Source organism: Rhodofomes roseus, assembly GCF_022264815.1.
Source record: "Rhodofomes roseus strain CIRM-BRFM 1785 chromosome Unknown C8Q71scaffold_8, whole genome shotgun sequence".
In the NCBI taxonomy this organism is placed as follows: Eukaryota; Fungi; Basidiomycota; class Agaricomycetes; order Polyporales; family Fomitopsidaceae; genus Rhodofomes; species Rhodofomes roseus.
Genome location: NW_025952964.1, coordinates 1196861 through 1221710, shown reverse-complemented (window position 1 = coordinate 1221710; position 24850 = coordinate 1196861). Strand labels below are relative to the sequence as shown.

The window sequence follows — 24850 nt, the reverse complement described above, 5'->3', positions numbered from 1 at the left end:
CCTTCCTTCCGGTTGGTCAGTGAAGCCCCAGCCTCCTTCCCTCACCGTCTCCGCCCACCATGTCACTCCCTGGGCAATCCCCCTACGTCGTCCGCTTCTACCGTCTCCTCGAGCTCCTTCGACACGAACGCGACCTGGAACCCCGTTTCCTCCCCCACGATCCGACTGCCTGGCTGGCCTGGGCCCATGGAAGCCGTTGGCTATTGGTGTGTCCTTTTCCTAGGGCTCGTCGTCTCCCACGCTGACTGTACTCCAGCGCATGCTGTTCGAGTCTCGTAGCATCGCCGTAGCCTCCGGGGATATCTCTCTCCCTTCCGTCCGCCAGACACCATCCGTGCACGCCCTGATAGTGTACCTCGACACCATCTTCGCAACCCTTCCTTCCGAGCACGCGTCGTCTCTTCCCGAGCCATACCCCGTCATCGCCTGGTCGCCTAACCGCGTCCTCGCCGAGCAGAGCATTGCTGAGGAAGGTGCTCCACTCCCAGCCATTTCCTATCGCAGCAGTCCACTCGCTTTATCGAACCAGCGCGCTTCTTCCGTCGGATGGGACGTCGTCACCAACCAGCTGGAAGCTCTTAGTGATGCCCAGTGTTCGACCACCGACGCCCTTGACCAGCTCGATGGTGGGCTAGCCACGCTCTCCGCCGCGGTCCAAGGTATTCAAGACCAGCTGTCACACGGGCTGTACCTTCCGGACGATTATTCCGGAATTCCTCGTCGTTTAGTCTTCGCCACGTCTAGGGGTTCGATGTCTCTTAATCCACGCCCCATGGGCTTCACGCGTAGCGTTGCTGATGCTGCTGCTGACCGAGAGGCTGGAGGGTCCGGAAGGAACGGGGACGGAGGGAACGTTCGTAACGCAAGCCCTTCGCTGAACTGACCCCATGTAGTCGTCCGTAGCACCTTCTGTAACCGTGTGCTTGGCTTAGTTGGAATGTATTTGGCCCGTTCGTGTTGTGTTCCCCAAGTCCGTACTTCTCGGAGATGCCTTGCGCCGTATTGCCGTCCCATTTCTCGCCCTGACGCGTTCGTATGTTGTCGATTCCGTGCGTAGACCGTGGGCCATGCCCACAACGCGTCCACACAAAGCGCATGCCTGCAGTGACAGGCACTTGACAGAAGCTGCCAATGTCACTTCCCAACCTGTACGTGCAGTGCTCGTCTTCCCAATCAAAGCAGAGAGGGCGCGATCCCACCATATACGGTACGTCTCCCGCGCCCCTCGTCCATTCATGGGCACTCCCTGTTTTGTAACTCCTATGCCCTTCAGTATATCACAGCCTCGTGGCCCATGCACTGCGCGTTTGCCTTTCGATTCTGGAATGTGATCATCGCTGTAGACTGACTGCCGGTTTCCGTCAGACGTTGCTGCCTTGCGGCCAGGTTTTAAGTTCATGAGAGCCCTCGAGCTCAAAGTAACGGTGACTCTGTGACTGCATATTCTCCTCGAGCTCCGTTACTGAATATTCTGGAGGTTGGTCTCCTAGCGTGACAGGTATCACACTGTACATGTACTCTACTATAAAGGCTATGGGGACTTGCTCAACAAAGTCTCCATCCCCCTTTGCCAACAGTGAGTCTTCGAGCACCATGATCCGTACTTCGCCTATGCTCCGCACTTCCGCTGCAAAGCCGTACTCTCGTTCATCTTTGGCTCCTCTCTTTTGATACACCCCATCTCAATGTTCCCTCTCGACCGCCAAGCGCAACCTGAAGGCTGAGTTGAAGACAGCCAGCCAGCTATTAACGTACAACAGCAACACAGGGACCTTGGACGTCGTAGGATAGTGAGTATTATTCCTGTTTTCATTGCGCTTTCCTTCATCACTCATTCTTGATTTTAGTCCCGCCTATGACAATGGGCAGGTTGTCCCGCCCGGCGAGCTTGAACAATTCTCAAGGGAGCGATGCTGGCCCTACAATATGATGTGCTTTTGCAACCTCATCGCAGGCACACCATATGTGTTGCATCCTCCTCGTGTCTTTGTTCCAAGCACCGGTGTTCACGCTGGTTCTCCATGTCTTGGGTGTTGATCCTATGGTAGACCCGGTGTTGAACTAGGAAGGCACCTACCAGGCTGCCGGGTTCAATCACAGGCCGGACCGGTTCTATGGGAAGCTCCGGGTCCATGATGTCATCTATGATGTCATTTGTGTGTTATCACATGGCTACACTGCTTACCTTGTATGTCGTGGGAACGTACTATACAGTAGCTTAGATAAGCGGTCTCCTCATGTATATAAGGACCCCAGTAGCGTAGCTCAATCCCCAGTACCTTCAGTCGAAGTACTTGCGTGTGCATCAAGCATCAGCAACCTTGCAGGTACTAAGTTGTGAGGGCGCACCACTGCGTGGAGCTGCCTGCTCAACACCTGGTGGGCATTGCTCATACTTTGGTGAGTGATCTAGCATTGTGATCTTTGACATTGATGGTAACCGTTCCTACAGTGAACATCATTGATGTCATAACATTAGCAGACATATGCATCGACAACCTCAAGCTCGAAATGTTACCAAGACGAGAACACCTCGGTTACATTCAGGGTAAGTACTAGACTGATTGATCACTGGCGAGCCTAATCATCATCTCTGGCCTGCAGCTCTACCTATGACGCCTACCAGAGGTAAGTTGTACATTACGTAGTTTTCATGGAACTCTGTACTCACTCAGTTGATAGGCAATAGCTTGCCTCTGGTTGGAGTGGGGTGCCCATCAAGTGGGTAGCTCTCACCGCTGACCCCTCTGTCGTCCGAGCCGTCAACGCCAGATAGTCTTTGTGCAAAGGATGAGCCAATGATCACGGCTCTGGACGCATTTCACTTGGGTGAGTTTTGCGGCTCTGCAACACGCTACTTGTCACTTACTGATATCATTGCATAGTAGCTTCTGTGGCAGGCGAGCCTCAGGCTGCGCTTGCTAGCATTCCCGACACAGTATGTTGGGAAGACTTGTTGCCCTCCGACGATGAGGTGACCAGTGTCGTACTGGGCCTTCTTGATGGATCGGCAATGAGAGTCAGCCCCACCAACCTCACACGGGTGGTAGGTAAATGTTGCCTCTGCAACATGTTCATGGGACAAACATATTGCTGCAGCACCACTGCTTCGGGCACCTGGGATCCTCGCATGACGCTATGCATATCCAGGATACATTGCAACACTTCCATCCAGTAGCCAAGGTTTGACATTCCTCTATGCTGTCAGCCTGTCACTGACAAGTACTCCCTACATTTACAGCCACCAAGTCGGAGGAGTTGGATGATCCCTTCGAGGTTGCATCTGATGAGGTCAACAAGAAAGTACAGAACATCATAGATCTGTCTGTGCCGGACGACTCTGTCTCCTACACTATACTTGCTGATGGTACCATTGATCTCACCAACGACTGAATGATTTGTGAAAGCTGATTATGTTTTGTCTGTAATACTACCCTGTATCCTCTTGGTCTTGAGTCTTTGACGAGAATGCAATACAAATATGGTGTTGAATTCAGATGCTACAAACCGCTGTTTCATACGCTGGGACAGCGGGTGTCGAGAAAATGAGTAAATTGAACAGTTTTTCTTAAGGGAATTGTACCGAATGGAGTCAATAGCCCGGTGCAGTGACGTGTTGGCAATCACATACACGCTCTTCCGAATATTTCAACACTACAGCTGCACGATTCTCGTCATGAAAAGCATGCACTTGCTATATTGGGCAGTGGCTCACTTGGCTGTGCTCAGGCAGCCTTCACCTCAGTCCCACAGGTGGGGCATTAATTCTAAGCATGGCAGAGTGAATATATCGATTCTAGCATAGCTCAGGACCATCCTCACAAATGTTTAGGAACCTCAGAGCAATTGTGAGTGCAGTAGGTCAATATACAATCACTGCAACATCTGGGTCACAGAGTGTTACACATGTGACGCGACGCGTCTTGTGCACCACAGTGCACGTCGCGACGTGTCTCAACACCGTGTTGTGTGTGCTACCTCTGGTCTTGGGCTTTGTTTTGTGTCCTTTCACTGGACTAGTATGCCAGAATACAGGGAACTGTTCAGTTGTGCACTCACTGTCTCACGATGGGTGGAACAGATGCACAATTCTGACTTGGATGCACCTCTCACACTACAGACAATCTGGGCCGATCCAACGGAGAAGGAATGTCATAAATATAGGTCCGGTCACAGAGCGTCCAAGGGCCACGTCATTGAAATATACCCCGAGGACAAATTCAGGTGTGGATCCAAAAGTGCGCAGAAGCCAATTTTTCCTCCAGCACCAATCTCGGGACAATGCCCCCTGAGGCCGCTATCTCACCTTGTACTTCGGTTTCCAGAATAAAATTTCTGACACTTGATACTCTTGTGCCATGACAGGAGCACCAATTTGGACAAAAAGGTCGGTCATAGCTTGTCTTCTACTCCTCGAGCGATGCACAGCATGGCGTGGATACTTGTAGATCTGCAACCTGTGGAACGTACACCTAGATCTGTGGTTCTAGACTTTGGACTGCTGAAGTTTCAGGTAAGCAGAGATCTCACAAGGTGTTATAGCTAGCTGACTTTGAATAGATACATCTCCAAACTCATACAATGGGACTTGTGTACTGGCCTTTCCAACACTCAACTTCACGGTGAGTCATCATGTAAGCGCAACAACAATCTCACATATACAATGTCTGCGTAGCCTCATTGGGCGTTCTCAAAAGAAGAGCTGCCAGTTCGACACGCCAACGTGTACATGAACTTTGTAGGGGTTCTGAAAGGCTTAGTCAATGGAGAACTGCTGGAATAACGACTGGGCGGACATGGGCGGACTTGCTGTCAACGCAATCCGGGATGCCAACACAGTCTTCGGCGGGCTAGGAGTCTATTCTGTTGTAGAGGTGTTCTTTCTGGCAGGTGAGTGCATTTCGATGAATCTGATAGGTTGGGCTCCATTTGACTCAGACTGAACTCACATCATCATAGGTCTCTCAGTGTTCCTAACTGAATTGGAAGTTTTCTGGGTTCCTTCCCGAATGGCTCGTCTGTGCAAGGTGTTCTGGATGTTCACCCATCGTGCACACCAAGACATGACGTAAGCACACTGTACAGTTCAATGAGTTCGAGCATTGCTAACACCTAACTTGAATCGTACCAGGTCATTGCTGCAGCCATGTTGGCATGGGTTCATCCTTGCGGCCGACCAGAAACAACGCCTCCAATATGCAAATTGGCTCAATGTCTATGCAAAGCAGAAAACGCTCGTCTCTGCGCGAATGAAAGCTCTGTATAAGGATTACACTGTGAGTGCTACCTTGTGTGCAGTATCTGAAACAACGGCTGAGTCTTGAGGTGATACACGTCAGGATGTCCTGCAACAACATCATTGCAAATCTGAGGACGTCATTATATGTGGTGAGGACTGCCAGCTGTACGACGTCTTTGAGCCTACACTCATACAAGCAGCCTTGTCGGAGAAGGCTGTGAACCTAGGTCATCTCATCTTTGGTACTGACGAGTGGACATTGTTGTCAGGAACCTCTGGGAAGTCTACGCAACCGGGCGACCCGCTGACTATGACACTGCCACGGCTCGGTGAGTAGTAGACAGCTTGTCCTATATGTCTGTCGGCATAATCGACCATAACTGATGAATGACAGTGTATGACAGGTCTGAAGTTGTCTGACTTGAAGCCATGTACACATCTCAACCTACAAGCATACTCTAATCTCTTCCTACTTCCTTGAGTGAACTGGAACGGCTTGGGTAGTAGAGTTCACGCCAGCAGAACTCAAAGCTTGGGGCTACATCAGGAAAAACCTCCCCTGAGAAATACCTAATGGACACGGAAATTCTGTGTAATACAACAAGACTGAGTAATCTCAGATGCTTACGATGTCATATATGATAATGTCTGTAATTCTCCATGTCCACATACATCCCTGGAAAATGTCCATAGAAAATCGCAGTAATCTGCGAGCACAGAACTAAAACTCAAAGACGGCTACAATCCCAGTAATTGCTGGTAGTGCTTTTACCAACTTTTGCTTGCTCAGTTGCAGTGACACAGAGCACATTTCGAGAGGGAGAATGAGAGAGATATTGGAACTATGTGATAAGTACTACAGTCTAAGAGCACAACAGGATCCCCTTGCATTCACACGCGTATCACACGGACGTTGCGGGCGTGCAGATGTATTACAAGGCGGAGAGCTCAAGGCTGAGCGAGCGCGTCTGTTACTTCATCGCGCCAGGTTGGGCTGCATGGATATTAGCATGTACATCACAACACGCAGGGCTCGGCACGGGTGGCTTGATACAGAGGGCTCGGCGGGGGATGGCCATGCTGGTGATGAGTGGAGTAACTCACCTGCATTGCTGGCCCTGCTGGCCATCATATCCCTTCCGCTCAGCCTGTTCTTCTGTTGCAAGCCTCCAGCAACGCTGGAGCTGAATGTGATAGCAAGCCACGTGAGTTTGGGGGGTACAATGTGTTCCCCACATCTTGTGAGTGTCCTGCGTCTTCTTTGCGTTCGTGCAGTACAGCTCAAGCATATGTTCACGAGAGAAGAGCAGCCTGGTTGCCGGGCCGAAGGTGAGACTGGTCGAGGACAGGGCTGAGCGGTGGAGAAGGTACCCAGATGGACTGAGTGGCAATAGACGGCGCAGTGTTGGCATGTTGGTCGCGGAAGTCTGTCTGGGAAGCATAGAAGTCGTCACCGTCCGGGTCTGGTGGTGTTGATGAGCCATTGTCGTACGCGTAGTTGTCGTAGGACTGCTCTTGGGCAGCGAGGGGACGTGGCGAGCCGCGTGGCGGGCAAGAGGGAGAGCCAGAAGGACCTGAGGAAGGACGTAGGACAGTGTCAAAGCGGTTGTAGCTGGCATAGGGCTGCTGGGGCAGTGGCTGAGGAAGATACGGCGCCGATGCGGGGGGAGACGCTTGTGCGTACATCGCCGAGAACAGAGCCGCACACCCTCCTGCCTGCTCATTGCCACGCCCGTAGTCGCGGCACGCTTGTCGGCTGTGTTTGCGTGCTGGGCATTTGCCCTGCATGCTTGTGGTCACCGTGTGTGTTCAACACATTGCCGTGCCTCATGCTCGGCTGCTCACCTGGTTGCTTGTGTTCATGTTCGTCGGCTGTGTCTGCATGCCGGACATTCACCCAACGTGCTTGCAGTTGACGTGTGCGCTGTTGCCTGGTCGCTCACCCAGTGTGCGCGCTGGGTTGGCGTGCGCACCCTGGCCCTGCCCCACAAGCCCCATTAGCTAGCTCGCTCGCATGCAAGGTCACTCACCTTCGCATCATTTGCTCACGTGCCCACCGCATATTCATGGGCCGTGTCTGCACCGTGGGCACCTGCCCCGCTGCCAGATAGGCTGGTTGCGCGCACTGTGCAGTCCCCAACTCCATGACACCGAGGCCCGGAGGTGCCACAAAGCGAGTGACGCAGTGGCAGTGGGGCAGGACACAGTGGCAGCGTGAGGCAGGGATGGTGGCAGGGGAGTGACGGATGCTAGTGGAGACAGTGATGAACGCGACGCGCGACAGTGGTGGTGGGGATGGTGGTAGGGCGCGAAGGGCGACAACGCCGCACGGAGGCGAGGTAGCCATGCATGCTGCTTACCTGCATATGTCTTCACGTACCCTGCCATCTCGCCACGTCACACTTCCTGCCGCCGCTTTCGCCACCCAGTAGCCTGTCTTCCCATCTGCTCTTGCCTAGGTAGCTCTCATGCTTGATGCGGCTAGTCTGTGTTGCGGCAAGGATGCGGCCTTGGAGAGTCTTGCACTGTGCGGTGTTGACTTGCATTGTCGCACAGTGTCTGACTCTGTCACATGTACCTGCACTCCTGCCGCATTAGGTAACTCCGACAGCACTTGCGTGCGTCCACTCGCACAAGCGCTGACCATAACCTCCCTTCACTCCCTCCTCCTCAGCCCCGCCCAGCGTTGCTTGCCCGCCACTCGCACGCGCAACCTCAAGGTTGTGAAGCGCGGCCATTCCATGAAGTAATCAACCCATGATGGGCATTGTACGTGTGCCCCACGGCCGCTTTGACACGTCAACACGCATCCAAAGTGACAAGCCAGCAGCACATAAAGAGCACCAACGAGTCCATCATTGTAGTCTTTACACGTGTCTCACGCCGTCAGCTGCGTACCATACGCTTCAGAACTCAGAGGATGCGGACCTATCTTGATCTTTGCTGTCCAGTGCATGCAACACTTGCGCCGCCTCACTCACAAGATGCATCTGCGCTGGCAAGACCAATAGTTTGCCTCATTCTTGGTCCTTTCAGCCACTCAGCCACTCAGCCACCTGGCAGCTGAAGCACCGCGGAAATCCAATTGGCTCGGACATTCGGAGTTCTAGAAGTGCCCTAGTCCTACCACAGGGGCGCGTACCAGTGCAGACCATAAAAGTGCTTGTCGTTCTTTTATGGTCGGCAACGGAGACTAACAACTTGTCTTTTTGGCCTTTTTGGCCTCATGTACCTTGACAAGACATCACATGGCTTGGCCAGGCTTGGCAAGACAGATCAGTTTTTCCTGATGTAGGCAGTGTTTGTATGACATGCAGCTATAAAGGGTGGGCCTGGCAGGCGCAATACGCGGAGGCACGCACCACACTTGTGCGAGCGGGTGTCAGTGGATGAGGTGTGTGAGTGGGATGAGTAAGGCAGGGGTGCCCGGCGGGCGAGTGAGACGAAGTGGGGAGGACACGACTGGGGAAGATACAAGACAAAGGCAAAGGTAAGAAGACGTACTGGTGGGTCAAGACTCAGCTGTGCAGAGAACCTCATGAATACCCGAGTCACATTGAATGTAGCAGAAGGGATTGACTACGAAATACAGTGCCAAGGTTAGAGGTCGATATGCAAGCCAAGCGGCGCATTATTTGCTGCTGTTGACATGTTTACACTGGCGTCAACATGCACATGAAGGGAAAACTCCGCAAGTCGTCTAGTCCGGGTAAAGTGCGGTAATGAGTCTCAGACTAACAAGTCGTTTCCTTGCGACCCCCAAACTTAAGCCACCCAAGACAGCCATGTCCTTGGGTACCTTGTGTTAAGTCATTCAAGCCAGTCAGTTAACTCATTATGATAACCCTTATTTTCCCTTTTCAAAGCCTCCTAAGGCCACTAAGCCACTGCACTGGCAAGGCACCTTAGGCACACAATCCCCCTCAGGGCATCCTTTCAGACCACTCGCAATTCATTCATACATTGTAGCAATACACGGACTAAATTGAGGAAGATACAGGTAAAGCCTGGGAATGAGTTCAGGTACAGGGCCGAGTCATTTGTGGAGTGCATTCTTGTCAAATGGTGGCAACGTCTGGGTCTCAAGCACCTTGATCCTCACACCGGTGATGTCCTGTGCATGGGCATGGGCGTTGGCACTCGACCCAGCTCAAAGTTGAACTGTCAGCACACACTTCGTCCTCAACAAGAGACATGCACTCACCTCTGTCCTCAGCAGCATACTGGACCTAGGCTTTGTTGCTGTCGTGATCCTGGACGTGCCTGCTTCATCTTGTCCTGCACTCCCTTCGGCCCCCTCAGCTACTAAGAATTAAGTGAAGTTCTGCTAGTAAGGCTGCCTGCGCTCACCGCCGTCCTGAGAATCCCGAGCTGCCTCCTCCGTTGCAGCTGCAGACAGCTCTCGCAATGAGGTTCCCTGCCTGTCCTTTGTGTTGGCCTCATCCTCGCTCTCCACCTTGTCCTCCTCACCCTCGCACTCCATTTCCTCGATGTCATCCGCAGATATGTCATCCCAGTTGAAGCCCTGCGGTTGGCTAGGCAGACTCTCCTCATTGGCTCGGCTGAGAAAACGTAGTTAGCCTGTACCACTCATCCAAAACCCGTTACTTACTTGACGCGGGTCCAGATGCCACTGTTCATGCATTGGTATACCTCTGGGCGCACTTTGTGCATCTCCTCAAGGATTGTCATGTGGTCGTTCCACCTGAGCAGACCCCTAGTTATACATTCAATAGTGAGTCATGCTAGTGTGGACTCACTTTGGCATGTAGATCTTGTTCGAGAATTGCAAGTCCAGCACATTGCTTGCACTGGTCTGCAGATGGTCCTTGATAGCCACGTCCAGCTGTTTACCAGCAGCGTTAGCGTGCTCAAATGATGAATACCTGTACTCACTGCATTGCAGACCAGGGCAATGAGGTTGTCCAGGATGCTGCTGAACTTCTTGCGCCAATCTCTCACCTCCTTATGCGATAAGCTGAACCAGAACGCGTAGATGAGCTTGGCGATGGCAGGGTGCTGGAACAGCTTTGTGTTGGCCAGTTTGCTCTGAAGTGAACGTCAGTCGCATCCATTCAGTAGCCTATCAATAGACCACATACCTTCTGCTCGTCGACCTGACTACCACCCTTGCTCTTCTGCCCGTCTGTCCAGACAACCTCCAACACTGGGAAGGTGAAGTAAGGCACGTAGGCGTAGCCTCCCTTCACGCACTGCTTGTAGGTCTTCAGCAGCCACGTCACCAGAGCCTCCTTCTTAGGTGCTTTCAGCCCCGCAAATCTGTACGCCTCATTGACAACCTGCTTCACCTTCTTCTTGAGGTCGTTCCTCATACCTCAAGATGCACATTGCGCTCAAGCAAGCCTGGACAACGTACAACAGCTCCACCAACAGTCGCTGTTAGGTATGCCTAACGTCAAAAGGATTGCCTAAGTCGCGAAAGCCTGTCAAAGTGGTTAAGCGCTGACACGTGACTTACGGCGAAGACCTTCCTTTCCGGTACAAGTCCTTACTTACCCTTTAGAGTCAGTATCAGCTGATCCCGGAGATCGCTCGGGCGAGGGATCGACTTGTCTAGACTCGGCAAGGGTGACCAAACTAAAGCCGATCGGTTCGGTCTAAGAACAATGAGTATACGGGGTACTCGACCGAGGACATTGGAAAGGCTATTGTTCTCTTGTAGAATATTCTAGTACGTTTGGAATGTATTTAAACACTGTGGTAGTGACCAGACGAATAACACTCTCTTGAACTTCAATCCATCGGTGTGAGCCACTCGATCGTCCATAGCTCCGCGCTGGACATACTAAGGTCGATCGTACTTATAGCCGTGCGCTAAGTCGATCTACCTTGACCCCTTCAATAGTATAGCCTCGCGCTACTCTGAAGGGTTCGGTAAGAGTAAGCTTCATCGATCTACGGTTAGAGTCGGGTTCGTGCTTAGTGGCATCCTCAACTATTGTTGTAACGCTCTATTCACTATAGTCGTAAGCGGCTTACTTCGATCAACCAAGTTTCTTAGCTTCACTAAGAATGTAGGCACTACTGTGCCACTCTGGACTTATTGCTTGAACTTATTGAGCGAAATTGATTCTCGATTGACTAATCCTCATAAGTTGATCACTCAAATTGTTGCGTTAATCCTCTTCACAACGAGATAATCCTCAATTCATTTCTTAACTAAGGCGACTACGAACACTTACAGCCGTTTTCAAAACTATGCGGAATCACGAGAAACACGAAAATGTGCCTCGGGGTCTGACACCGGCGCTCCGAGTTGATCTAGATTAGATAAAGACCGATCATGTTAGATAAGCCTGTACCGCCGTGTCACGGTCAGTCCCAACGTCGCTTCCCTTCCACAACACCGAACGATGCCAACACGAACGATCTCGAACGACCTCAAGGAGCACATACCAATCCTCCGGCATGGGGAGGGTCTCAGTGTCAAGACAATATGCCGTCTTCTTGGCATTAGGAAGACAGCTGTTTACAACTCCCTTTGATATCACCACCGATTCAAAGTGCCATACAACCCCTTTGCTCTCCGACGCGGTGGCCGTAACCATGTCATCCGACACCATCCTCAATTACATATGTTCTACTCTAGAGATGCATCCTCTCCTCTATCTTGACGAGATCCAGCTGCGCATCTTCCAAGCTCATCTCTTCATCTCAATCCCGACCATCTCACGTACCCTCCGCCACATGCATTTCTCGAGCAAGTTGGTGACGCGTGCAGCTGCAGAACGCAACAACCTTCTTTGCGCTGTCTTTATGAACAGGATTGGGGAGCTTGCCCCTGACCCGAACATGCTCATGTTCACTGATGAGAGCTCCAAGGATGGGCGTACCAGTAACCACAGGAGGGGCTGGGCACCACTTGGGGAACAGTGCGTTACACGGCAGTGCTTCATCCGAGGGCAGCAGTGGTCAATGTTACCGCTGTTGACTCTTGATGGCATTGCTGCTTTCAAGACAGTTGAGGGATCAGTAACAACAGAGAAATTCATTGATTTCTTGAAGGAATTTGTTGTATGTACAGCATTTGGTTCATATGGCAATTGACTTACATAAATTTGGTCTAGATTCCTCTGACTACTCCATATCCAGGACCACGTAGTGTCCTCATCCTTGACAACTGCAACATTCACCATGCAGATGAGGTGCGAGCCCTTGTCGAAGATGATGCATGTGAGTGTTGTGCTCTCATGTGCATTTCCACAACTGACCGTGACATCTGAAGTGTGCAAGCTTGTTTTCCTCCCACCGTACTCGCCAGATCTCAACCCAATTGAGAATGCATTCTCGTCAATCAAGGCGGCAATCCGGCGCCACAAAGATGATTTGCTGTTGACAATTGCTCAGGCATGCATAGGGATTACTCCACAAATGGCTGCAGGATGGTATAGGGCATCTGGCTACATGTAGCTTCACAGAGACACCAATATGGATACTGTAATGCAGGCATGGTCACTACTATAAAATCTACAACCAATCTCCCTCATCCCCTTGTTCAACAAATCCTACTGGAACCTCAACCCATATTTGTAGGATATCACTGAAGTACCACACCGTATCACCTTTCCTGTCTGGTGGATCCTCACGCTCCTCCAGGCGCCTAGGGGGTGGTCCACTCCAGTGCCGGCCTCCACCGTCAGCAAACTTATGCTTGTACTTGACAAGACGGACAGTTTCCTCAGGCTCAGGCACAATACGTGACCCAGAAGCCATCAAAGTAAGTCCGAGTGAGTGGCACTGGGAATGTCAAGGCGAGGAATCTTCCGGGAGCCATCAGGTTCAGCAAGCCATGCCTGAGCACCCAGCTTCAGACGCTGGGCACTGCCTAGCTTGAGCTTCATTGGACTATGCATGAGATCCCGAAGCTCAAGCTGGGCAAGCACGTCAGGCCCAGCCTCTGTCTCATTGAGCAGGTCACGGAGCTGCCACGGGTCTACATTCCCATGTTCAGGATGAGTCCCCAGGTACGCAAGGAAATGGTCAATGTCCGAGGCACTCGGAGGGCGCTTGTGACGTTTCTGAGGCGTCTGCGGAACCTCCGATGATGCCTTGGAACCGACCACCAGCCGCAGTATCTCTGCCATAGCGCTGACATTGCTCTGTGCTGGAGCCACAGGGGCTGAAACAGGGGCTGGGACAGGCATGGACACTGAACTGAGGCTCACACAATTGATAGCCGCCATGAACGGCTGCACCGGTGGAGGCTGGTAGATGCTCGCCTTTGCTTCAACCTAATCCTTGTCAGTTATGTTGTCTCTGATATAGGACATGAACTTACTATAGCCTCGCACCATGTGCGCATCAGTGTGGGTGTCAACAGCAGAGTGCTGCCGTCCGGGCGGATGAAGTTCACCTCGCCGGTGTTCTTGTTACCCCATTGCTTCATGAGCTTCAAGCGGTTCTCAGCCAAGCGCCGCTGATGGTCACTGATGTCCTCCTCACGGAGCCGCTACAAGAGAGATGAATAAAGAATGCTAGAGATGCACAGCCACCGACGTACCTTTCCCGTAGTGCCATCCTCATCGTCATCCAACTGGGCACTCCTGCCATCACTCTCGCCTCCATCATCACGATTGCCCTTGCAAGGCGTCATGAAATGCCTCTGATATGAAGCAGAACAACATACCATGCGGACACACTTCTTCTCAACCTCACTGAGCTCAAACGTGATCCTGAGCGACGAGATGTTGGGCTTGTCTGCCGTGAGCTTCTTGCAGAGCTCCTTATACTCCTTCTCTGTGTCAACGTCAAGGAAGTTGGTCTTCCTACAATGCTCAAATGAGAGATTATCCCACAAGCAGGCAATGTTAATACTCACGTCATTGGCTTGTGGTTGTATCAGAATGCAAAGCAATTGCGCATCGCAGAGACCTGATACTTCGCCAAGCCATGGCTATCCAGAGCCTTCTGCAAGAAGACAAGGTATGTCATGCTGCTCGGAGCAAATGCAAACTCCTTCGTCCGCTCGTGCTTCTTCGACACCGTCAAAGACTTCCCTTTCTTCCCAGCCTTGTCAGGCTTGACATAACTGATCATGACGGCATGACAATTGACGGTGTGTGCTGCTGGCGGTTCAGGGCTCGATGGGGGAGACAGTTGAGGGGGTGCAGGAGAAGACATAGTTCAGGAGGCGACGTGCGATGGAGGTGAGCGATGGTGAGCAAGGGCGAGGTCACTGCAACGAGCGTGTTGAACTTCCGAGTTTTCAGTGTTCTTATCTTATCAGTTATGTACAAATATGGACTTATGTTCTGCAATGTCAGATTACATACGTTCTTTGATGGACTTTGCCTAGATTACGTCATGTGACTTTAGTCCGGATCATTCTATGATATTCCACGACATTCCTTTGTTCCATGATGTTCCATATCATTCCTTGATGTCCCATCACGTCCTATATCACTCTTTGATGTTCCATCATGTCTCATATTATTCCTGATGTTCCGTCACGTTTCATATATCTCTCCACATCAAACTCCGAGTTTTGGCTTACTCATGGTGCTTACCAGCTTACTCATATCCCCAAAACATCGGACTTAGTGCTTACTGATGAACCACTGATACAGCATGTGACCTGTATCAAATGTGTATATATACTGGGCTGGTTTGCCCTGTAATGACAACAATCCTTCATCCTCTCCTCTGCCTGCCAGCATAGGATCTTCCCTTTTGGGACTGGTCTGTTCACTCACTCTTTAGTCCTTCACTGCCACTGGGCTTACTAAGCCTGAAACCTCTTTCTTCAACAGAGCGATCTTACGAACACGACGTGGACACGCAGCGATGCCGGAATAGGCACGGGCGCCCCGGGTCTTATCTTATCTGGACCCCCGGAGCGCCGGTGTCAGACCCCGAGGCGCGTTTTCGTTTTTCTCGCGATTCCGCATAGTTTTGAAAACGGCTGTAACTACCAACGGTTGTTACTAGGTAAGTACTCGGTAAGTTAGCAATCCCAGTCCATAACATTGGTGGACATTGGGGGGTCCACCTTTATCAAACGAACATTCCAACTGACCCTTTTGCAAGCTCAAAAATGGCTAACGCTAACGCTACTCCTGCAGGAAGCTCAGGCTTTGAGAATGTTGGAAATTCCGATGCATCGAAGCCAGACTCTGGTTCTCAATCGCCTGAGAAAGGCAAAGGGAAACAGAGACTTGATGAAGAACTATTCACCGATCCGATTGTTTTGGGTCAACGGATCGACTTCTCCTCTTTGCCGGTCCACGAATTAATTGGTGGGCTTCCCCTCACCGAATTTGTTCCTTTTGCTGAGAAGATGAACTCTATCCATGCACTGCTGACCGCCTCACCTTTATCCTACATGGAATCGCTCGATCTGGACATTGCAAAGAGGATTAAGGCTCGATCGATCGGTTTCTCTTACCTTCAGAGAGACCTGTACTCCCTACCAGCTCAGATTTCTATGGAAGGCTTCAAGCAAAAGGAAACTAGAGCTTGGAAAGAAATCTTTGATAAGCTGGATAGCTTCATTACGCTTCCTAGTGTTTTGTACAACGAGGATGGTCACGTCGTGGCTATCCGACCCGATGAGCACACTTACTTGTGGCTCAAACAAAAGCTCAGCAGTTACTTCTACAATGCTGCTGGGCTTCTGAATGGTCAGCTGTACGAAGTCCCGAACGTTCCCGTATTCGACAAAGACAGACTCGATCCTAGTGTAGCATACACTCCGCATGACTACCAGATTCTCTGTGCATGCTACCGGGATGAGGTGGAGACCGTGCTAAAGTACTTCACCAGGATCGCAAAGATTTTTCTGTCTGGAGTCGAGGAAGAGGAAGAGGAAGCCCCTAAACTTCCTGAACAACCTAAGGGAGCTGGTTCGTCGATTTTGCAAGCAGGAGGTGGTAAGAAAAGAGATCTATTGCCACACATTTCTAAATCGACTCGTCGCGATGAGCACAGTCGTGAAGCGGAGGAACGTCGACCAGCTCGACCGACTCGACGGATGATCGACCCAGTCACCAGAGTTCCAGGATTGCGATCACAAGCTCTCCCGAATCATGGTGACCAACGCCGGACTGGTCGCAGGTACATGGAATTATTTGGTTGCGAACCGTCTCCTCCACCCTCTGACCCTTCAGATGATTCTTCGGACGACGAAGACAATCATCGCTCTCCTTCTCCCCCACGCTGACTGCATCACTCCCACCACCACGGAGGAGGCAGTGGTCGAGGCGGAGGAGGAGGTGGCCGAGGTAGACGACCACACCGAGGACACGGCGATCCAGACGACTCTGGTCCTGACGGAAACAATGACGGTCCTGAAACTCCAAGACAACCTCGCTGTAAATGCAATGATCGATCGTCGGGCAAGGAGGATACAGCGAACCTTCCAAGGTTCAATCTCAAGTTGAAGATCGACATTGTTCCAACTTGGGATGGTAACATTGACACGCTTGCGCGATGGATCATGAAAGTGAACCAGATCGCTAAGGAGTCTAGGCTCATTGCAAAGCAACTTGGAGCAGTGGTTCCGCGTCGACTAAGAGCAGGAGCCGAAAACTGGTACTACTCATTACCGGAGTTCCAGCGTGACAGCCTCCAGAAGAACTGGTCTCTGTTGAAGGAAGCGATCGGTCACCACTACATGAACAAGACCTGGCTCGATAAGCAGAAGTCTAAGGCTAATCGCGCCAAGTATTGTGACTCTATGGCTCCAAGAGAGACTCCCTCCGACTACTATATTCGCAAACTTGGACTCCTCGAGTTTGTTTACAATTACTCGGATTCAGAACTTATTGGTGAGATTTTGGAAGGCTCTCCAATCGCCTGGAGTACCATTCTTCAGCCTCACCTGTACCAGTCAGTCGTCGACCTTCAGAATGCTATCAGGTACTATGAGGACACGCTATTGAGGTTGGCATCCGATCGCGACGCTAGGGTCTGAGCGGTCAACGCTGAAGTTTACGTGGTTGACTCTTGGTCCAAGACTTCCGACTCGCGCAACCGACCCACCGATTGGAAGGCACCCTTTCCATGCAACAATTCGGTTAAGTCGAAGCATAAGACGCCTCAGGAACTCGGCAAGCAACCATGCCGACACTGCTCTAGTCCTTTCCACTGGGACGATGAGTGTCCTCACTCAAGGAAAGGCCGTAGAGAAGCTAGAGTTAACTTCGCTAGCATGTCCATTGAAGAACTGGCTGAAGAGGACGACTATGTGAATGCATACTATGCTCTCGACAGTGAGACTGAGTCGGGTTTTGAGCAACCCCTCCAGTCTACCTCCTCTGAATCGGGCCCAGTAATGCTGATCGAGGTTGCTAACAATCAGACTGAGGCCCTGGAGGGGGAAACCGGTTTGGCAACAGTAAATGAAGTTTCAGCGACGGCATTTGTCAGACAAGTCGATCAGCCCATGACTAACCGCAAGAGCCGCCGATCGATCGCAAAGTACTGGGAGAAGAATGTGGGCTCGACCAGAGAAGAATCTAAGGACAACCGGGTACTCGCCTTACCCAAGTTCATGTCACGACTGCCTGGCTGTTTGTTCCTGGGATCATCCGCTACTAAGGCTCAGGGTTTTTAGGGCCCAAGGAGAAGAATCCGACTGAGATAATCATCGACTCAGGCTCGGATATTACTCTAATCTTGACCAAAGCTCTAGAAGCTATGGACTCACCTCCTAAACTTAAGAGCGGTCAGAGAATTAACCTCGTACAAGTCATCGGTAATGCTAAGATATCAGGGTTTGTACCCATCGACTTGCATTTCAAAACTGATCAGTGTTGGTTTGCATGACGGTCAAAGCCTATGTAGTGAAGGGAATGACTACTCCCTTCATCCTCAGTAATGACTTTGCCGATCAATACTCTTTGTCTATTATTCGGCAGGAGGGGAATAGTACGGTGCAATTTGGATCCTCTGGTCACAGCATTCCAGTTGAGAATCCAGTCGGTTCTGGGTTTGTTGATGAGGACGGTCATGCTTTCAAGGTAGCTCTGGGAGCGTCCGACCGAATTATGAAGCGACACCTTCATCGCAAGCAACAGAAGAAGTGCAAGGCAGTGAAGCAAAGGTCTAGAGAAGCAGTCATTCGATCGTCTGAGTTGGTAATAATTCTGCCTGAATCATCCAGAAGAGTACGAGTGGAGGCCCCATTTGGAGACAACGACACTCTACTTGTGGAAAGGCATCTCGAGTCTTACAAGACTTCAGAGAATTGTTTAGCCTCTCCAGAGTCCTTGATTGCCAGAGCTGATCCTTTCCTTCACGTCGCTAATCTAGGACGCCAACCCCTAACCATAGATCGAGGTCAGGTTCTTGGCACAGCTAGAAGCTAGAAATCCCCATTCTTGGCTCGACCGAACACAGACTCTTTCAGCCGATCAGCTGAAATCCAGGATCGCGCACGTCAATTTGATTTGTCAAATGTGCAAGGAACAAAGGAAGTTCAGTGGTACGGTCAGGAGTAAAGCCGAGGAATTGATCACCAGCAGAGGGAAAGATACCTCAGAAGACCCGACCAGTTCGGATCCTCTGGAAGGAGGACCTAAGACAAGCGAGACGGTACCCAAAGATGTCAACGAGGAGGAACTCCTCAAAGCGGTCGATATTAGCAAGGACCTGAGTCCAACCGATCAAGCTGAGATTGGTGAAGTGGTGTCCAAGCACAAGCTCGCGTTCAGCCTGAACGGTCGACTCGGACATTACAACGCTAAGGTGGAAGTACCACTTAAGCCAGGTGCTAAACCGATCTCTTTACCTCCTTTTCCTTCTTCTCCAGCCAAGAGAGAAGTCGTCAATGCTCAAATGGATTCATGGCTTCAACTTGGTGCAATTGAATCTTCGACTAGTCCTTGGGGAGCACCCGCAGTCATAGTCTACCGTAACTCTAAACCGAGGATGGTAATCAACTTCAGATGACTAAACAAGCAAGTCATTCCAGATGAGTTTCCCCTCCCGAAGCAGGAGGAAATTCTTCAAGCCCTGAGCGGTTCGCAATGGGTATCAACTTTGGATGCTCTCTCTGGATTCACTCAGCTAGAAATGGCCGAGCAAGACAAGGAGAAGACCGCTTTCAGGACGCACCAAGGTTTGCATCAATTCAGGCACATGCCTTTCAGTTTTTGTAATGGACCGAGCGTGTTCCAGCGAGTTATGCAAGATATTCTCGCTCCTTTCCTTTGGGTTTTCGCCTTGGTATACATCGACGACATAGTAGTATACTCCAATACACTGGAGGAACACATTGAGCATCTTGATCAAGTATTCGGATCGGTCAAGCAAGCTGGTCTTACGCTGTCGCCCGGTAAATGCCACCTGGGATATCAGTCGCTTCTGCTTCTGGGTCAGAAGGTATCAAGGCTAGGAATATCGACCCATAAAGAGAAAGTCGACGCAATAATCGATCTCGCTGAACCCAGGAACGTCAAGGAACTACAGACATTCTTAGGTATGATGGTCTACTTCTCGTCCTATGTTCCATTCTATGCATGGATTGCCGCTCCTCTCTTCCAGTTGCTGAAGAAGGATAAGAAGGAATGGGAATGGAATCAGAGTCACCAAGAAGCATTTGAGCTCTGCAAGGAAGTCTTGACCAATGCTCCTGTCCAAGCGTATGCCATGCCGGGTCGACCATATCGACTGTATACTGATGCCTGCGACTACGGCCTTGCTGCAATCCTACAGCAAGTCCAGCCGATTGCTATCAAGGACCTCAAGGGAACGCGACTCTATGATCGGTTGCTACGGTCATACAAAGCGAAGGAAGCGGTTCCTAGCCTTGTAGCAGCAGTATCCACAGCCGAGAATGACGTCCCTCGAACGACCAAGTGGGCCAATCGGTTTGAGGATACAATTGTTCATGTCGAAAGAGTCATTGCATATAGGTCTTGAATTCTGCGACCTGCTGAAAGGAACTACTCTCCGACCAAGCACGAAGCCCTTGCTCTGAAGGAAGGTTTAATCAAATTCCAGGGATATCTGGAAGGGTCAAAGGTTTTCGCAATTACCGATCATGCTGCGTTGACTTGGAGTAAGACCTTCCAGAACGTCAATCGTTGACTTTTGACTTGGGGAACTGTATTCTCGGCCTACCCAAACATGGAGATCATACATTGAGCCGGTCGAGTCTAATGTCGATCCCGTTTCAAGACTGAGAAGACATGTTCCAATTGAGCAAGGACCTTCAACCGATCCAACTACGTCTCTGTCCTTGAAGGACGAGGTCGATGACCCGTTAGAGGATATGTATGAGTCTTTGAGTCCCAAGTTTGAGGAGAAGCTTCTCAAAGTCGCATCCAGATTTTGTGAAACTCTATCCTCCGACGATAACAACCAGCCGATCTTTGAGGAGACAGTTTTGGTCGACCCAAACCAACCGTCTATCGTCTATCAGGCGGCTTGCAATTATTCTTTGGTAGTCGGACTATCTGAACAATACCACCAACAACTAGTTGAAGGGTATCAGTCCGACAGTCACTACCGAGAGATTGTAAAGACACTTCGTACAGAGGAAAGTGTAACCAATTCTAAGTATCCTCAGTACAGTCTTGGTCAAAATGGTCTGGTCTACTTCACCGATCCCTTGGGAAATAATCGACTCTGCATTCCTCAGAAGGAACGGCTCGCGCTCATGAAGGAGGCCCACAATCGAGAAACGGAAGGAACCCACACAGGTTACCACAGGACGTACAATCGGTTGGCCGCAATGTACTACTGGCCGGGAATGTCTCAAGACATTAAGTGATATGCCTCTACCTGTGATATTTGTCAAAAATCCAAGCCGAGGAGACACGCACTGGTCGGGTTACTGCAACCGATCCCGGTGCCACCTCAGCCATTTGAGGTCATTACAATGGACTTCATACCGGAATTGCCGAACTCTTCAGGGTTTGACAATGTCCTGGTTATAGTGGATAAGCTTACGAAGTATGGCTTATTCATTCCTACTACTACCAAGATTACTGAGAAGGAAACGGCGAAGCTCTTGTTTGACCAAGTATTCAAGGAATACGGTCTGCTGAGGCAGATAATTTCGGACCGAGAGACGACTGGTCCGATCATGTAGGTCCACTTCAATTATTGTACAACTCGACTCCGCACTCAGCAACCGGTTTTGCTCCCGCCTATCTTTTATGAGGATATCACCCGATCACGGCGAGCAAGTTGCTTCACTCTCCTGAGAGCGTTCAGCAAGAAATCGGAAACTTGACTCATCCGAACGCAGTTGATCTTGCTACTTGGTTTGAAGCTGATCATCGCCAAGCCCGAGAAGCTCTACTTTTAGGCCAAGTATATCAGAAGTGGGCCTATAACAAAGGATGACTGGAAGTCGAGTTTGAAGTAGGCGATCAAGTAGTCCTGAACGTCCACTCGTTGGAATTACTTCATGCAGAGACCGGTCGAGGACGCAAGCTTCTTATGAAGTACGATGGACCTTTTGAAGTTATCGATAAGGTCAGCTCGGTCGCATACCGGATTCGACTACCCGAGTCGTACGGAATGCACCCGGTAATAAACATCGCACATTTGGAACAGTACAATGCGTCTCCTGCCAAATTTGAGAACTGACCAACCAAGAGACTTAATCGGTTGGATTTCAATGAACTGCCTGAGTATGAGGTCAACTGCATTGTTAATGAATGACAACGCAAGGTCAACAGACGACAACGACTCGAGTACCGAGTACGTTGGGCCGGATACGGACTGGAATCAGATGAGTGGCTACCGGAGGGTCGGTTAAGGAACGCACCCGAGGTGGTGAAGGAGTGGAAACAACGCAAGATCGAGTCTAGGCCTTACTCGATTGTGCCGCCAGGAAGATTGTCTGACCATTCTGGTCAACAATAAGGTCGAGCTCAGCGACCTAAGCGAAGGAATACTCTATCTCTTTGTTTAATTCTGCGAATTTTTGCTGCATTATGTTCCAACTGTGGAGTGGCTCACTACGGCCATCCATATAAATACGCTCCTTTCCAGCTGATTTCTTCAGCCAATACGCCCTTCCAACTCCAACAAGTCCAACTCTCATGTCGCTGGCTATTGCCCCTCAAAGTGCCGACCTCATCGCTCCGCTGAACGACCCGGGAGCTCTTTCAGCAGTAAACCCCTTCGCCGAGACGACTTTGTTCGTGGGGAACTTCTTCACCTGGATTCCTGACGACAACATGTTCTTCGAGCACCCCGGAGGAAATGGGGCAGTTGTTCTTAAGAACGGGTATGCTGACGCGATCTGGATTGCTCTGGCAATCACGCATGGACAAATGTGTATCAACCAGTTGGTCCTCGACGTAGCCCGCGAGTTAGGGCTAGCCGATCCTCCATCCTGGCTCCTACACCCTTTCTACCGCGATTTCAACCTACTTCAAAGCCCTTTCGTTAGCCGCGAAGCCGCTTGCAACACGATCGCTCGGGCCCAACATTGTGGGCTTGACACAATCACTTGGACCGCGAATTTCGTCCGAGTCAGCTGCAATAATCCCCATGTCTTCCAGCACATTCAACATGGAGAACGCGGCCTGATCGAGTACTACCGATTGATCTGTTGGCCTGAATGGGCTGCTGAAGGAAACCCCGTTCGCGCACTCGTCCTTCATCCCACTCTGGCGAGAGGTAACGAGGCGCAGTACCGTCCTACCTCCCCGTACTTTGGAATTGTGCCACACGATCAAGTCTTGACTGCGCGCACGATCGATCCCCGCCAGTCGGCTAGACGCATCGCGGAGCCGACCAAGGTCGAACTCAGCACCTTCAAGCGAGACATGCTAGGACGCTCGGTTGCTCCGATTGATCGACTCGAGATGATTGAGGAGGAAGTCGAGTTTGCAGAGGTCGGAGTCATGACCGACCCAGTCGCGGAAGAAGAAGACTTCAACGAATTAATGGCTGACAAAGATGATGTGATGTAGGTTGTGACAGTCTTGAAGTCTTGAGGGGGGTATTGCAGAGATGAGATTCGATCTCCATGTACAAATATTCAGGGAGTTGATGACAGTTTCGCTTAAAATTGCAAATGATCGGACGAGTACTTGGTGCATCAAGAAAGCTACCGACAGCAATTACAAAGCGAATCAAGACTGGCTATCTACTCTAGTAAAGACTTCTCGACCGACTACAACGCGCGATCTTTCCCTTTTCCACTAGCCTTCTTACCCGTTGAAGAACCCGAAGCTGTACAAGTGGTCAGTCAAGCCACAGAACAAGTCAAGTACAAGCAAACTCACCGAGTTGACCTTGGAGCAATCGATTCTGGGACTCCAATGATGTTGCGTGGGCTTGAAGCGGCGCGTAAGCAGACCGCTGCTGCTCCAGTTCAAGTTGGAGAGCAGCCATCAGACCAGCTTGATCAGACAAGGTACGACCTTGAGAGTCGATGACGCGCTGCATGTGGCCTAGTGCTGAGGAAGGCACAGGTCCTGCCTCAATCGGCCGAGGAGCGGAGGACAGAGGCAACGGAAAGCTTGAAACCTCAGTCAACGGAGGACCAAGGTTTGAAGACAGACCGGACAACCCGACCAAGGGAGAGGAATGGGCCAGGGCACTAGGAAGCTCGATTTCTGGCGACAACCTAGGCCTCTTACGGCTTGGCTGCTAAGAAAGTAAAGAAAAGTCAAAAAAGAAAGAACTTGACTATTTTATTTACCTCGTCGACCTCGACCTCTTCCTCTTCATCTTTGTCGACATCTTCTTCCTCGGCTTCCTGGTCTTCTTCGTCAATCTCGTCCTTCTCGCTCTCGGAATCCGAGTTGAGTTCTTCAGGCGATGCCGAGTCATCGGAGCCAGACTTCATGTCCACGTCCGCGTCAAAAGACGACCGACCATCCGGATCGACTTCTTTGTCTATCCCGCCCCACTCCTCGAAGTTGTTGTCTTCAGCCATCCCGACTTCAGGAGAAGCCGATTTAGCCTGGGTTTTCTTCGTCTTGGACTAAAGGAAGATCATCACCAGGAATTAAGGATAGAGTCAGAGGTACTCACCGGTTTGTCTTGGACAAAGCTACATCGAATGCGCTTTTGGTTGCACTCAGTGCAAGCTGACAAGCCGTCCTTGACGTAGCATGCAATGGTGGTTTTCCCGCGGCGAAGCTCGGCTTTGAACTACAAACACGATTCAGTAAATCTAAGAGCTAGTTTGGGATGACTTACTAGTATCCCATCACTAAGATACTCTGGGTTTAGCTCGGGATCGACTCCGTTCCGAGGCAGAACCTTGGCCTCTTCAATCCCCAGCTTTGTCAGTTTCTTCTCATCGGTCTCCGATTGTTTCACAAGCGTCGACTTAGACTGAGAAGGAGACATGGACCGATTAGGAGTAAAGGAACTGGTAGTGTTTTGATCCTCAGCTAAGAAGAATAGATCAGAGATTGAGAACAGTACCGTTTCAAGGCTTACTGAAGAGGCAAGAATTGGCTAAGAAGAGACTGAGCGATGAAGGCAGGAGAGCAAGAAGAGGATGAAGACTTACCGAGCCATTGGTTCACAAAGGACCGCGCCGCGGCATCTATCGTGATCGGATCTTCGTCACCGAGCGGTATCTCCCATTGGTCAATGGGATGACCATGCCGCGCCATGTAGATCTTGAGAGATCCAGGCCATCCAAGTTGATCGTTGGGGTGATCGTGC

General features: G+C 50.8%; 6 protein-coding genes across 6 annotated transcripts; 2 read left to right on the top strand and 4 right to left on the bottom strand.

The window, feature by feature from the left end:
* The first annotated feature begins 10 nt into the window (after positions 1 to 10).
* C8Q71DRAFT_847692 (uncharacterized protein) lies at positions 11 to 965 on the top strand. Its single transcript, XM_047926666.1, has 2 exons — positions 11 to 206; positions 257 to 965. Exons 1-2 carry the CDS (start codon positions 60 to 62, stop codon positions 881 to 883), a joined length of 774 nt encoding a protein of 257 aa, XP_047779981.1. The 5' UTR covers positions 11 to 59; the 3' UTR covers positions 884 to 965.
* Positions 966 to 4763: 3798 nt separating this feature from the next.
* On the top strand, positions 4764 to 5720 carry C8Q71DRAFT_857114 (uncharacterized protein; the record flags this gene model as incomplete). The annotated part of the gene is made up of 5 exons (XM_047927373.1): positions 4764 to 4890; positions 4960 to 5068; positions 5132 to 5276; positions 5340 to 5568; positions 5644 to 5720. The coding sequence occupies 5 exons, from the start codon at positions 4764 to 4766 to the stop codon at positions 5718 to 5720; spliced, it is 687 nt and encodes a 228-aa protein (XP_047779980.1).
* Positions 5721 to 6480: 760 nt separating this feature from the next.
* C8Q71DRAFT_898820 (uncharacterized protein) lies at positions 6481 to 7123 on the bottom strand (the record flags this gene model as incomplete). The annotated part of the gene is made up of 2 exons (XM_047928780.1): positions 6481 to 7021; positions 7085 to 7123. 2 exons carry the CDS (start codon positions 7121 to 7123, stop codon positions 6533 to 6535), a joined length of 528 nt encoding a protein of 175 aa, XP_047779979.1. The 3' UTR covers positions 6481 to 6532.
* A 2152-nt stretch (positions 7124 to 9275) lies between these two features.
* On the bottom strand, positions 9276 to 10572 carry C8Q71DRAFT_723189 (uncharacterized protein; the record flags this gene model as incomplete). The annotated part of the gene is made up of 7 exons (XM_047921571.1): positions 9276 to 9353; positions 9444 to 9541; positions 9590 to 9801; positions 9852 to 9956; positions 10000 to 10085; positions 10136 to 10288; positions 10342 to 10572. The coding sequence occupies 7 exons, from the start codon at positions 10570 to 10572 to the stop codon at positions 9276 to 9278; spliced, it is 963 nt and encodes a 320-aa protein (XP_047779978.1).
* Positions 10573 to 12591: 2019 nt separating this feature from the next.
* Positions 12592 to 14380, bottom strand: C8Q71DRAFT_906867 (uncharacterized protein; the record flags this gene model as incomplete). The annotated part of the gene is made up of 6 exons (XM_047928937.1): positions 12592 to 13491; positions 13539 to 13709; positions 13761 to 13838; positions 13887 to 14025; positions 14079 to 14086; positions 14132 to 14380. The coding sequence occupies 6 exons, from the start codon at positions 14378 to 14380 to the stop codon at positions 12973 to 12975; spliced, it is 1164 nt and encodes a 387-aa protein (XP_047779977.1). The 3' UTR covers positions 12592 to 12972.
* An 8959-nt stretch (positions 14381 to 23339) lies between these two features.
* On the bottom strand, positions 23340 to 24798 carry C8Q71DRAFT_857107 (uncharacterized protein; the record flags this gene model as incomplete). Its single annotated transcript, XM_047927372.1, has 7 exons — positions 23340 to 23398; positions 23452 to 23818; positions 23871 to 24155; positions 24206 to 24325; positions 24374 to 24570; positions 24620 to 24637; positions 24693 to 24798. 7 exons carry the CDS (start codon positions 24796 to 24798, stop codon positions 23340 to 23342), a joined length of 1152 nt encoding a protein of 383 aa, XP_047779976.1.
* Between the last annotated feature and the right edge of the window lie 52 nt (positions 24799 to 24850).